This window comes from Typopeltis vanoorti, chromosome 6 (assembly GCF_054136105.1).
Source record: "Typopeltis vanoorti isolate ZY-2024b chromosome 6, IOZ_Tvanoo_1.0, whole genome shotgun sequence".
NCBI lineage: Eukaryota > Metazoa > Arthropoda > Arachnida > Uropygi > Thelyphonidae > Typopeltis > Typopeltis vanoorti.
The window spans coordinates 75,240,612-75,254,644 of NC_143554.1; the positions used below are offsets into that span (position 1 = coordinate 75,240,612).

General features: G+C 34.8%; 1 protein-coding gene across 1 annotated transcript in view; it reads left to right on the plus strand.

Moving 5' to 3' along the window:
* LOC150105586 (heat shock protein 60A-like) overlaps positions 1-14,033 on the plus strand; it is a 115,410-nt gene that overhangs the window by 84,867 nt on the left and 16,510 nt on the right. The window contains exon 9 of the mRNA XM_090394930.1: positions 7,527-7,664. Coding sequence (XP_090251056.1) covers positions 7,527-7,664 — 138 coding nt within the window. The remainder of the gene's footprint in view (positions 1-7,526; positions 7,665-14,033) is intronic.

The window sequence follows — 14,033 nt, forward strand, 5'->3', positions numbered from 1 at the left end:
GGGGGGGGGGCTTTTATACAGAGTCCAGCCATAAATACTATTTGAGATGGGTAGTCATTCTTTTCATCAGGTTAGATTGACAAATCAATGCTTCAAACTTTTCTCTATAGAATATTTCTGATAATTTAAAGAAGGGGGGGAGAGGCTTTTATACAGAGTCCAGCCATAAATACTATTATAACTTGAACAGCACATAAACCTTTAATCTATCAGTAAATCATTTATAGCTTTCAGCACATACAAACCACATTATAACATGCATATAGCAGCACTCTATGTTTGAAATGTCCCCCTGAAGTCCGAGGCCATATATTGATGGTGGCACACGCAACATCCAACAGAAATGCTGCCACTGCTTGTTTCAAATTCACTTTCAGGCTGATGAAGCTGGTTTCTTGCAGACTATATCAAGCTCTGACCACAATTTGAAGTGTAATGAATTCAGATCAGGACTTCCAGTCAGTCAATCAGATGGTTATATGTGGTCAGACAGCTTTGTGTGCAGGGGCTAAGTCCTGTTGGGAGGTCCACCGCCTAGTGAAACAAGGTGTTGTCCAAGAGCCATATTACAAGTTCCAGCACAGTGTCTTTATGCATTTTGGCAGAGATTTTTATCCCTTTCTTGCAGAAATCAAGAAATCCCCCCCCCCAAACACCATCACTGGTGCAGACTGATGATCTCTGAATCCTGAGTGCTATGGCACATGCTGTGCAACCATCTGGTTGGGCATATACCGAATCATTTTGGCAGTTAAACGATTATTCATTGATGAAAATCTTCTCATCTGTGAAGAGGATATGTCTGTCTGTTTGCACACCGCTTGAGAAGTGCTTTTTATCATCCTCTTCTGCATAAGTTGCAGTGTTAGGAAATGTCCAGTAGAATAACAATAGGCTCTCACCCTTGGGTCATCAGTTAGTACATGTGACATCATTCTTTGTGAATGATGTCACACAAGAAATATTCATCTCTTGCAACATGACTTTCTGATGTCTCACAGGATTACAGTGGATGCGTGTCTTCACAGCCCTCACAAGCCAAGCTGTTGCATTCTAACACAGTATGGTTGATCTGTTCTTTGGCAGTCAGATAATGCCTTCTGTATTGTTATAACAGTTAATAGTCCGATACACAAACATGCTGCTGATCCCAAGTGTTTTTAGCGTGTTGAAAATAACAGGTGACTGCATTACCTTGTGAAGTGCTATTATAGCTATATGGATCTCATAATTTCCCCACTGCATGTTAACCCATACCACTAGACAACTGTCTCTCTCTGCACATGAATGTTACCTGTGTGGAACTGGACTCATGCAATTCATGTGCAGAGAGAGACAGTTGTCAGCACTATGGTGAAAGTTGTAACAGAATTTATGGCAAGACTAGGTATGTGACATTTCCAGTCTTTTTTCATTGAATTCTAAATGCAAGAGACTAGATTTATCCCATCTTGGTAATATTATTCTTAGTATACACTTCCTAATTTTCCAATAATATGAAAGATCACAGAACCAGGAATCCCATTGTAAACTTTGTGCTATTTACTTGTTTATTGCTAAGCCACCATTGTTATTATTATTTTTTATATATTCCTTTCTTATTCTCACTATTCCTTCTTACTATTGCATACTTAGTTTATCTACCTTTCGCACTAAGAGTTTTATGCCTAAGGATACTAGAAAATTTTATTTGATAAGACTGTGCCACCAGTATCTTTTAATTGGCATAAAACTCAGTAATACGGCCGGTTGACTTGTCCCTCTCTTTCTCTAACACAAATTCCTTCAGTAAAACTTTACACAAATAGTCGTGGTCTATTTGCACTTAACTATATGCTTCGGCTATCTTATTTGGTTTCCCCCCTCTTAAGTTCGCATTTATTTAGGAACGGTGTATTGCAAAATAAACAATCAGGCGGCACTCTATCGACATAATTAAAACATTTATTTACATTTTTAAAAAAGCACATAAAATAAGCAATAGGGAGGTTACTCTCTCTTTACCTATCCTTATATACTTTTGATATAAAGAAACAAACTTTCCCTTTTCAATATTAAATGATTATACAATGTAATTACTCTGTTACTTCTGCTTAAAAGAAATCAAATTGCCGAGACTACTTTACCCATAAAGAGATTAGCTAGCTATGGCAAGTTATCTTACAATTTATATTCCAGTTAACAACAAATCAGAGGACTCTCTTATAGATATTTCTTATTACTATTTCTTATCAGTCCATCTATGACATATCTCTTAGATTACAAAACGAATGTACATAAAAGGATGTAACACACTTACAGAGGCTCTTTGTCACTACACCTTCCAAAAGTTCTGCATCAAAGTCGCTATGGTTTAATCTCAGGCCTTAGGTTTCTGTCCGGAGAGTCTTCTTTAAGGAGGCGTTTCATTGGAATATCAGCTGGTCTTGGACTGCAATCTTCCCAGTACTCAAAAGCTCAGGCAAGAAGTTTCAGCATACAGGCTTGAAGATCACTCTGCGGCTTTTGGCTTTGGTTGACTTCCCTCAGCACTAGGACATCCGACCGGCACTTGGCATCGGCTGTTCTCCCAATTTTTTCCTCTGCGTGGGTTTGCCGTAAAGTCTGGTTCTCCATTGACTGTTTCTGGCTCTCTTCGGTAACAGCGCTTCGCCTCTCTTGCTTCGGTAACTGGACCTCGCCTCTTCTCTCTCTTTCTCTCTCTCTCTCGGCAACTGGACCTGGACTCTCCCCTGTTATTTTTGCCTTCTCGGGACCTTGCACCAAGGGTTGTAAATCCCGAAGAAATCGGCAGTTCTCCTTGATCTTTTTGTTAAGGCTGACCCCTTCTTTCTTCTCCTCCTTGTACTCTTTTTTTTTTCCTTGTCTTGTCAGGCAGCGGAAACTTCTCTGAAGCTAGCAGATCTCTTTAATACTAGCTTTGATGGTGTTCATGCGCAGAGCTCGCAAACTTTCTTGCACGCTTCATCGTAAACAACTTTCTTGTGCTCTTATACAAAGTTCTGATGGCAAAGCATTGCCTTTGTTTTTGACATTCTAGAAACTTGAGTTAAAACAGTAAATACAATCAATTCCCATAGGGTTATTTACATTAATATTTAACATTAGAATACATAGAGACAAACAAGGTTATTTTTTAACAGTTCTCATGAGACTTGATCTCTGTAAAAATCGATGTAAAGTGCTTTAATATTTTTAACCTACATCGAATTTTACACCATATCCTGGTTCTATGAACCTGGGTGGGAAGGAGACAAATTCACTGCACATAGTAGCCTGGGCAATTTTTCTGATAAATCTTTGTACAGAATGGGAACTAAGAATGTCCTTTTGTGGTGAGTGATGATGAAAGCCATCAACATCAAATTCCTGACATGTTCCCTCAAGGGGTGTTCGGGATATTATGATAGTACAACATGAACATACATCATTGTTAACTTTCTGTTAACAATTTTCCTCAAATCAATCTGTTACCTGTCAAGACTCCAACATTATCAGATCTTACATTTCTGTCTTCTAAGGCACTTTTTATTGTATCAATCCACCTATATCTTGGTCTTCTGGATCTTTTTTCTGCCAACATGGCAGAAAACACTTGTTTTTGCTAATCTTTCCTCTCCCATTCTGTTTATGTGACCATACCACCTGAGATTAGCTCTGTTAACACATTCCTGGATGCAAAGTCAAGTTCTTTCCTAATGTCCTCATTTTTAATATGATATCATTGAAGCCATCTGTCATGCCCCCTAATCTTTCTCAGGACTCTCATATCTGCGGTCTCTAGTCTTTGGTCAAATGTTTTATTTCTGACCCAGTTCTCAGATCCATAATTTAAAATTGGCTTCAACACTATCTTGTATACAGCTAATTTAGTGTTTTGACTAATTTCTCTTATTCCATATATTCAGTTTTTCAGTTGACTTCCTACCGTACCAGCTTTGTTGATTTGTTGTCTATTTCCATATTGAATTTACTGTCTTCACTAAAAATTGTGCCTAAATAGCTGAAATATTTCATCATCATCATCATCAAATTCCTGCCATGTACCCTCAAGGGGTGTACAGGATATGACAGTACTACATGAAAAAATTACATCATTACTAACTTCCTATCTACAATTTTCCTCCAAATCAGTCTGTTACTTGTCAAGACTCCAACATTATCAGATCTTATATTTCTATCGTCTAAGGCACTTTGTACCGTATCAATCCACCTATATCTTGGTCTTCCTCTGGGTCGTTTTCCTGCCAACCTGGCAGAGAACACTTGTTTTGCTAATCTTTCCTCTCCCATTCTATTTAAGTGACCATACCATCTGAGATTAGCTCTGCTAACGCATTCCTGGATGCTGACAATGTCAAGTTCTTTCCTAATATCCTCATTTTTAATATGATATTGCCATTGATGCCATCTGTTCACGCCTCTAATCTTTCTCAGGACTCTCGTATCTGCGGTCTCTAGTCTTTGGTCAAGTGTTTTACTTCTGACCCAGCTCTCAGATCCATAAGTTAAAATTGGTTTGAACACAGTCTTGTATACAGCTAATTTAGTGATCCGACTAATTTCTTTCTTATTCCATATGAATTTATTCAATTGACTTCCCACAATACCAGCTTTGTTGATTCTGTTGTCTATTTCTATATTTAGTTTACCATCTTCAGTAAAAATTGTGCCTAAGTAGCTGAAATGTTTTACTTGTTCCACAGGTTCTCCATTCACAACACAGTTGACATTTTCAATGATTCTGCCTATTTTCATTGTCTTTGTCTTTTTATTGCTGACCTTCATACCATATCTATTACAACAGCTATTCAATTTAGTCAGAGAATCTTGCAGACTTGTAGCGGATTTATTTAGAAGTATAACATCATTCGCATAAAGCAAAGAGCTGACATTAACATCTCCAATTTTGATATCAGGTTTAATACCACTTTCCTTCATAATGTGATCCATATATATAATGAATAACAGAGGGGATAATGTACATCCTTGTCTCACACCAGATTTAACATTAAACCAATCTTCCTGTACTTCCTTCAATTCTAACTGCTGACTTACAACTCAAATAAAGACTAAGTATTGCTTGATATAATGCCCCATTGACACCATATAACTGCAGCGTATTGAATAGCTTCTCTCTTGGCACCTTGTCATATGCCTTTTCCAAATCGACAAAACTTAAATACAGATCTTTGTTATATTCCCATGCTTTCTCGACTATTTGTCGTAAAGTGAAGATCTGATCCTGACAGCCTCTATTTGGCCTGAATCCAGCTTGTTCTTCACCAAGCTTTTCTTCCACAATTCTTCTCAACCGTTTCTCAATTATACTTGCATAGATCTTGCCAGGAACACTCAGTAGGGAAATACCTCTGTAATTCTCACATTCAGTTTTATTTCCCTTTTTATATATGGGTACTATGAGAGCTCTACTCCAATCATCGGGAATTCGTCCCTCTGTCCAGGCTTTCTGAACTATGCAGTGCAGCCACTGTAAGACTCTTATACCACCATACTTCAGCATTTCTGGTCGAATATCATCTACTCCTGCTGCCTTTCCACATTTCAAGCCTTTGATGGCTTTTTCTACTTCAAGTATGGATATGTATTCCTGACTGCATGCCTGGTCAGTGTTTTTTATCACTGTGCTGTCATCACTGCTTGTTTCATTTAGCAGTTTTTCAAAGTAATTATTCTATACTTCAAGGATATCTTTTTCTCCTGTTTTCATTTCACCTTTATCATCTCTAATTCCTTTTACAGCACTCTTTCCTCCATTCCTAAGCTTCTTCAACAACCTCCTATAAGTTCATTCACAATGCATTTGATATTTTCAATGTTTCTGCCTATTTTCATTGTCTTTGTCTTGCTATTACTGAATTTGAAAGTATAACATCATATGCATAAAGTAAAGAGCTGAGATTAATCTCCAATTTTGATATCAGATTTAATATTGCTTTCCTTCATAGTTGTTTATTATCTTAATAGTAAGTTCTTGAGTTAAAGAGCTTTCACAGAGCATAATGTGCACTTGATTAACTAGCTTAACAATTAATTCCTAACTTTTATGAAGGATAACATTGAGATGTAGTTCTTTATTGGTTCTCTTTCTAGAGATAAAATTGTGTGTTACCATCTGTCTGCTTAGGATAAGTAAATCTTAGACGACTGTTACTTTCTCTTTTCTTTGTGATGGAGTGACTGCAAAGAAGGTGTTCTTAATAACAAAATTAGTGGTCACTTAGAACTTCATAAATGAATGTAAAAGGTATTGTGTGCATACATCAAATGGGATCAAATATAACAGGATAAAACTTGTACTAGTAATTAAGTACAATTTTGCTATAACAGCATATCACAGATTCCCATAGTATGGATGCAGTTTAAAGGGAATTCTTTAATGTAGACTTTCTACCACAAGTATTAACATGCTGAAGTTCCATATGAGTTCATTATAGTGATAGATCATTGTGAATTGAATTTAAGACACATTGTTTTCCAGAGAGAACTAAATATGTAAACACACTGAAAAAGAGCCAGCTAATTATAAATGCTAATATATTGAATCATCCTGAAGTTACACACCATATTTAATCCAAATTGCATGACCCCTCTCCATAATGTATTATGTGAATTGCATGCTGCATAATTCACTGTGGCTGGGAGGGTAACAAAAAATGATTTGGAAAGCAATCCAGAGAATCATGTTTGTGTGTACATGCTTCTTTCGCTCAACTTTCCAACAACAATCTAAGGTTACTGTACAGATAGTGAATTGGAAGTCTTTAGTTAAAAAACCCAATTTCCACCCTACTTGAGTTAATGCTAGAATCAACTTTACAAACTATAAAATGAAATTTTATAGTTTGTAAAGTGGCTGTGGGCATTTGTGAAAGTTTTTAGTTAGTAAATGATTTTAATCAGCCAGCATGAGTTACCCAACTTTCTTATTTGAAGGCTGCAGTATTTTAAAAAGTACATGTTATTAGTCTCTAGAACAGAGTTCCTGGATTATTTAACTTTCGACTATATATAGTATTAATGTGCATAGATTTACAACTTTTTGTGTTAGTTTTACCAGTTAGATTACTCCTCTCCAGGTCTTACTTGTTTTGTCAGATTGTTCTCAGCTACAAATATCTGAAATTTTTCTGTTTTCGGGTATGTCTTAGTAGTTTTTCACTCATGAAAGATTTGAAAATGGAAATTGGTTTCTGGGAACAGTGAATCTTTGTGTTTCTCGGCTGGCTGTTATGTGCTGTGAGATGCTTGATTTTTGTTCAAGTATTTGAAATATCCTTCCTGTCTGCTGATACTGTGTAGTACTATGATATTTAAAAAAAAAAAAAAAAAAAAAAAAAATTTGGATCACATTTTTATAGTTATATGGAGAGTAAAATTAAGTTTAAGCAGTTTCCAAACAAGAAAACTAATCGAACACTAGCTGAAGAATTGAAGAAATAGGTTAGAATTGGATTCCTTGTTCAAGATCTGCAGTTGATTAATTTTCATTTTGTGCCTTCTAGGGTAAAGGAAAGAAAGAACACATAGATCGTAGAGTAGAGCAGATTAAAGATGACATTGAACTGACCAAATCTAGTTACGAAAAGGAGAAATTTCAAGAGCGACTTGCAAGGCTGGCCAATGGAGTGGCTGTCTTAAAGGTATGATTTAATAATTTAATTCTTAAGTATTTTATTCACTTTAATATCATTAAACTTTTTCTATGGCACCAGCAATAGACTAGGCCAATGGTTGTGAACCTTTTTATGTCCGTGTGCCAAAAGTTTACAAATCGAGTTGCTGATATGCCGGCACGTGACAAAAATTTACAAATCAAGTTGCTGATTTGCCCGGCACATCAGCAACTTGATTTGTAAATACAACATTAATTAATACAAAATTAATAGCAGAATTTTATTGAGAGAAGTTTAAAAATTAGCATAGAATTTCATAAAAATGAACTCATAATTTGACATACCACATTGTGGTATACAAATCAATATCAACCTATTATCAATTAATTTATCAATATCAATTTATTAATGAGATTTTTGCTGTTGTACTTAGATGCCAAATGCTTTATATCAGGTTCATATTTTGTCACTTTTAGTAATACACACACGGAACTAGATTCATTAGTCATTCTATTTCTTAAACTGCTTTTATAAAATTCATTTAGAAAAATAATGACTCACAAGCACGTGTAGAGAAAAAAATTTATAATATAGCCATCGCTATTTTTTTTTAAACAACAATTCCAAGTTCTCAATATTTCCTTTTCTGCATTCTTTTTAATTGCGCCCTATAATCGATCATTTTCCATTATTTCCAAGTCATTTCTCAAATTGATTAGTTTCATTTCCATATCTTCCAAATTCAGTCACTCGAAAATCTCCATGAGTTTATCTGTTGATGTTGTGTCTGGATGCGAAATAAATTTTGATGTCTCTGCAAATTGCCTGAACTGCATAAATCTTGAAGAAAATTCGTTGATTATCTACTGAATAACTGTAGAAAACTCTTTTGTCAATTTAACTTGATCTGTTTTTACATGGGATTCTAGATCTGCAAAGAATTTTTTTGTATTTGGAAAATATCGGAAGGTATTGAAAATAACGTCACAATTAAAAATTGGTAATTTAGCTTCGAATGCTTTGATTAAATCAAACATGACAATAATTGTCTTGTTAACAGCTTGCAGTTTAACATTTAATTCATTTAAATGTAAACACAAATCAGTAAAAAACATCAATTTCGAAAGCCATTCGACGTTCATTAATTGATTGTATTTTTCAATGATTTTCTCATTATGTAAAAAAAGTCTGACTTCATCTAAACACTCAAATCTCTAAAGAACTTTCCCACGACTTAGCCATCGGACGTTGTCATGTTGGGTTCTGATTAAGGAGAAATTTAAATTATTAATATTCCTTACAGAATCCAACTTAATCCACCATACCAAAGGCTATACTTGTAAAAATTATTTGATATTAATCCCATGATTATAAATTATTATTCATGTAATTGAATTGAGTTTATTTATTAAATTTTATTAATTAATCTAAAATATGTATTAGCAATGATAGGACCTTGTATTGAAATATTATTCTGTTTATTATGATTATTCCTAATTTAATATATGAAGAATTGTATTATGTGAATTATAATATTTTGAATTTTTATTTATCACTACCAGTATGTAAAGGTATAATGTTATGCAATATTTCTGTTTTTATTTTATTTTGTTTGTTACTATGGAGACTGGCTAGAAATAGCTACCGCGTGCATGGATCGCATGAGCTATGGTATTCACAGGGAGATGGAATTGATATGAGCTAGACTGTGAGAACAAGTTTTGGCAAGAAAGAAAATGAAAGTATATAAGCGAGAGTATATAGGGGATCAGTAGACCAGAAGCATTCACGATAGTGCAGTGAAGAAAGAGGGGGGGGGAAGCACTCAGGACAGTGCGGAGAAGCAGGGAGCACTCATGGCAACCCGGAGTAAAGTAAGAGGCTGTAGTAATAGGAATTAAGTGTTGTAATTAGATTAAGAAGAGATGAGGAGATAGCTATTTAGCAGCACGGAGTAAAGTAAGAGGCTGTAATAATAGGAATTAAGTGCTGTAATTAGATTACGAAGGATTGGGATGTAAATTGGCAACTCAGAATATTGATAAGAATTCTAAAGTTATGACGAATTCCAGAGCTTTTAAGGAAGATTAGTGAAAAGCTGATTTTATTGCAAAGTAGTAAATGAGGAACAAGTGAATTTTCTAGTGAAAGTGTGTCTACATTTCTGATGCGCCGAGATTAATGATTAAGTTAGTTTAAAGAAGATTACTTTTGAAATGTGTAGCTCTAGTGTGATAGTTCAGTTATCATTGAGAAGATTTATTCTAAATAGTGTTGCCATGGTGTGCTAAGTAAATATAGTTATAAAGTGTGCCCATAGTGAAATTGATGAGCAAAGGATTTATCCAGTAAGAACTGTCCAATTTTATGTTACTTCAGTGCAGAGAGATATATGTGTAATTCCTCCTGTTATTCCCCACGTTAACTATAACGTTTTTTGCTGAAATCAGCCGGAGTATGAAGTATGAAAGTGTATACTCATGAAGCAGTTGTTGCCACTATTAATGTATTGAGACTTTGATAATAGTAAAATTTGTTACTAAGAGATTTTGTGATATTGAACTCTATTAAAAGTTATTTTAATATTGTGAAAGCTATAAGTCTGATAGCAGAATGCCCATAGACTGAATCTGTAAGATGTTATGACCAGTTAAGCTAAGACATTTATATTGTTCTCAGAATTGAGTTTATATGTATAATATATAACCCAGAATTAAATGTTTTGTTTTGATGATTTTAAAATTGTGTTTGCCTGAATCTCCTTTACTGCACCGTTCATGAAATTATCGGACCTAGCAGGAGCTTCACACATAAGAGATAAACTCGGTCTACGTAAGAAATAATATTGATATAAAATTAGTCGATGGTTAGTTTCACTACATTTCATTAGATGCAGTCTAAAAATATAAATTTCTTTATATTTAAAATTGTAATCAACCAGCAACTTATTACTTGTTTAAGAACAGAGTTAAAACAAGATGGCGGATCATAAACAAGGAAGTACGATCCAACAGTTGTACACCATTATACACTGAGTTTACCTCACTTAATAATTCTATAAATTTTCGTTTATTTAAAACGCATGCCGATATAAAATTTGCCAATTTTGTTACAATGTTCATAATATCTTCCAGTAGCTTGAAACTAGCCTTTGCGCATAAAACCTGCTGATGTGTAATACAATGAAAACCCAAAACTGAATGTCCAATACATTTGGTAAATAAATTGATGAACCCATTTTCCTCTCCAGTCATACTGCAAGCACCATCAGTAGTTACTGATACAATTTTGGAGGGATCTATATCTCTTTCAGCAAGTGCATTCACAACTGCATTGCAAATATCTATTCCTTTTGTTGTTGTTGCTAATGATGTTAAACTTATCAATTCTTCTTTGGTGTTATTCCCAACACAATAACAAATAAAAATTGCTAAATGAGCTGATCCAGTTATGATTCTATCTTTCACTGTGTTTCTAGCCAAAGGCATATCTTTTATCATCATCATCAAATTCCTGCCATGTACCCTCAAGGAGTGTACAGGATATGATAGTACTATATGAAAAAAATTACATCATTACTAACTTCCTATCTACAATTTTCCTCCAAATCAGTCTGTTACTTGTCAAGACTCTAACATTATCAAATCTTATATTTCTATTGCCTGAGGCACTTTGTACCGTATCAATCCACCTATATCTTGGTCTTCCTCTGGGTCGTTTTGCTGCCAACCTAGCAGAGAACACTTGTTTTGCCAATCTTTCTTCGCCCATTCTGTTTAAGTTTTAAGTGACCATACCACCTGAGATTAGCTCTGCTAACACATTCCTGGATGCTGACAATGTCAAGTTCTTTCCTAATATCCTCGTTTTTAATATGATGTTGCCATTGATGCCATCTGTTCACGCCTCTAATCTTTCTCAGGACTCTCCTAACTGCGGTCTCTAGTCTTTGATCAAGTGTTTTACTTCTGACCCAGTTCTCAGATCCATAAGTTAAAACTTGTTTGAACACTGTCTTGTATACAGCTAATTTAGTGTTCCGACTAATTTTTCTCTTATTCCACATGAATTTATTCAGTTGACTTCCTACCATACCAGCTTTATTGATTCTTTTGTCTATTTCTATGTTTAATTTACCATCTTCACTAAAAATCGTGCCTAAGTAGCTGAAATGTTTTACTTATTCCACAGGTTCTCCATTCACAACACAGTTGACATTTTCAATGATTCTGCCTGTTTTCATTATCTTTGTCTTTTTATTGCTGACCTACAATATTTTCAAATTCCTTGCCTCTTCTCTCCATGTGAATTTGTGCACATTTTTATGCTGGAACATGGTGTTAGTAATAACCAGTCCATGTCCTGAGCAGAAATCCAATAGGTATTTGCCATTATTATTAGCTTTACTCTTTTCTCCAAATTTTCCCAAAATATTTTTGTATGTCTGACAATCATTTCCTACTCTGCTATTTAGATCCCCAACAAAGACCAACTTTTCCTTTTTTATTGTGTCAGTTGCTTTCTCTAAAGTAGGGATGCACAGACCGTGGGCTGCATGCGGCCCGCCTCACTGTGTATTATTTTAACTTTAACAAGTTAGATGATAGGTAATTTTTAAAAATGGTACATGCGCATAGCAAAGTAGCTGTGATGTCACGATTGCCTGTCTACTTATGATAATCGGTTAGTAATAATGTTAACAAATTTTGTAATTCGTCTGTTTGTCATATGAGTATTTTGTTTTCGTAGGTGCGGTTGCTACAATTAATTATCACCCCTAGGAAACAGTAAAAAATAAATTCTACAACGATAAAGCAGAGCCAAGTAGGAAACGCAAACTACAGGATGAAATATGGCAGTTTCAGGATAGCTGGACTGAAAAATATGGTTTTGTGCAGTCGTTTAATAATATCGTGTGCTTGATTTGCAAAAGTGCTGTAGCCATAACAAAAGAATACAATATAAGGAGACACTATGAAAGTCTTCATTCTACATTTTCAAATCTTTTCGAAGAACTACGTAAACAAAAGATTTCATTTTTGAAACGAGAATTGACAGGTCAGCAAGTCATGTTTACAAAACCTATTCAAGAAATCAGAAATCGCTACAGAAATAAGTTTTGAAATATCTCGCCTTATAGCAAAAAGGTGCTGACCATTTACAGACGGAGATTTCGTTAAAGATTCCCTTGAGATAGCTGCTAAAAAAATTTGTCCTGAATCAGCCAAGAATGTTGAGAAAATTCAGTTAAACAGGATGACTATGCAAAGAAGAATTACTGCCATGTTGGCAAATGTAAAGGACCAATTAACATCTTATTCAAAGAAATTTGTCTATTTTTCATTAGCTATTGATGAATCAGCTGACATTACTTCCACAGCCCAGTTGTTAATATTTGCAAGTGGAATAATGCAAGAGTTTGAGGTAAGTGAGGAGTTGATTGGAATGGGTTCATTGTCAGATCAAACGAAAAATAATGACATGTTCACTGGGCTTTTGGAACAGTGTTCCAAAATTGATTTAAATCTGACAAAAGTATCAGGTATCATGACTGACGGAGCTATTTCTGGATTGGTAACATTATTGAAACAGCATTTGGGGTGGCACGACGATGAGTTGATACAATTCCACTGTATAATCCACCAGGAGAGCTTGTGCCCTAAGAAACTGGGATTTGAATATCATGAAAGTTGTGGTTTCGATGATTAATTTTATTAAATCCCGTGGCCTTAATCACCGACAATTAAAAAAGTTTCTTGAAGACATTGAAAGAGAATATGGTGACTTAATTTTTTACACAGAAGTGAGGTGGCTAAGTCGTGGACAAACATTGGAGCGGTTCCTAAATTTAATTGATGAAATTGAAATCTTCATGACTGAAAAAACAAAAATGTCCCTGACATAAAAAATCCGGATTGGTTATGTGAATTAGCCTTTCTGGTTGACATCTAATAATTTAAATACATTAAATATGCGACTTCTGGGCAAAGATCAATTGATTACTCAACTTTATGGCCACATTTTGTCTTTTCAGTGCAAGTTAAATCTATTTCAAATCCAACTGAAGTCAGGGAATTACATCCATTTTCCTAATTATAAGAAAGTTTCTGAAAAGTTCAATGTCAACTTCAAAACTGTGTATGTTGAAAAGATTGATAACTTGATATTAGCCTTCAAGGATCAGTTTACTGATTTTAAAAAAGTGAAACCGTTGCTAGATTTATTTAGCAATCCTTTTGCCATTTTGCCCAAAAATGCACCTGAATCAGCATAGCTTTAACTCATCGACATTCAAAACGATGAGAGCCTGCGAAATAAATTTAACAAAGGCAATTTGTTATACTTCTATCGTTGTGTCGATAAAAACAATTATAAATGGTTGCTAGATAATGCATT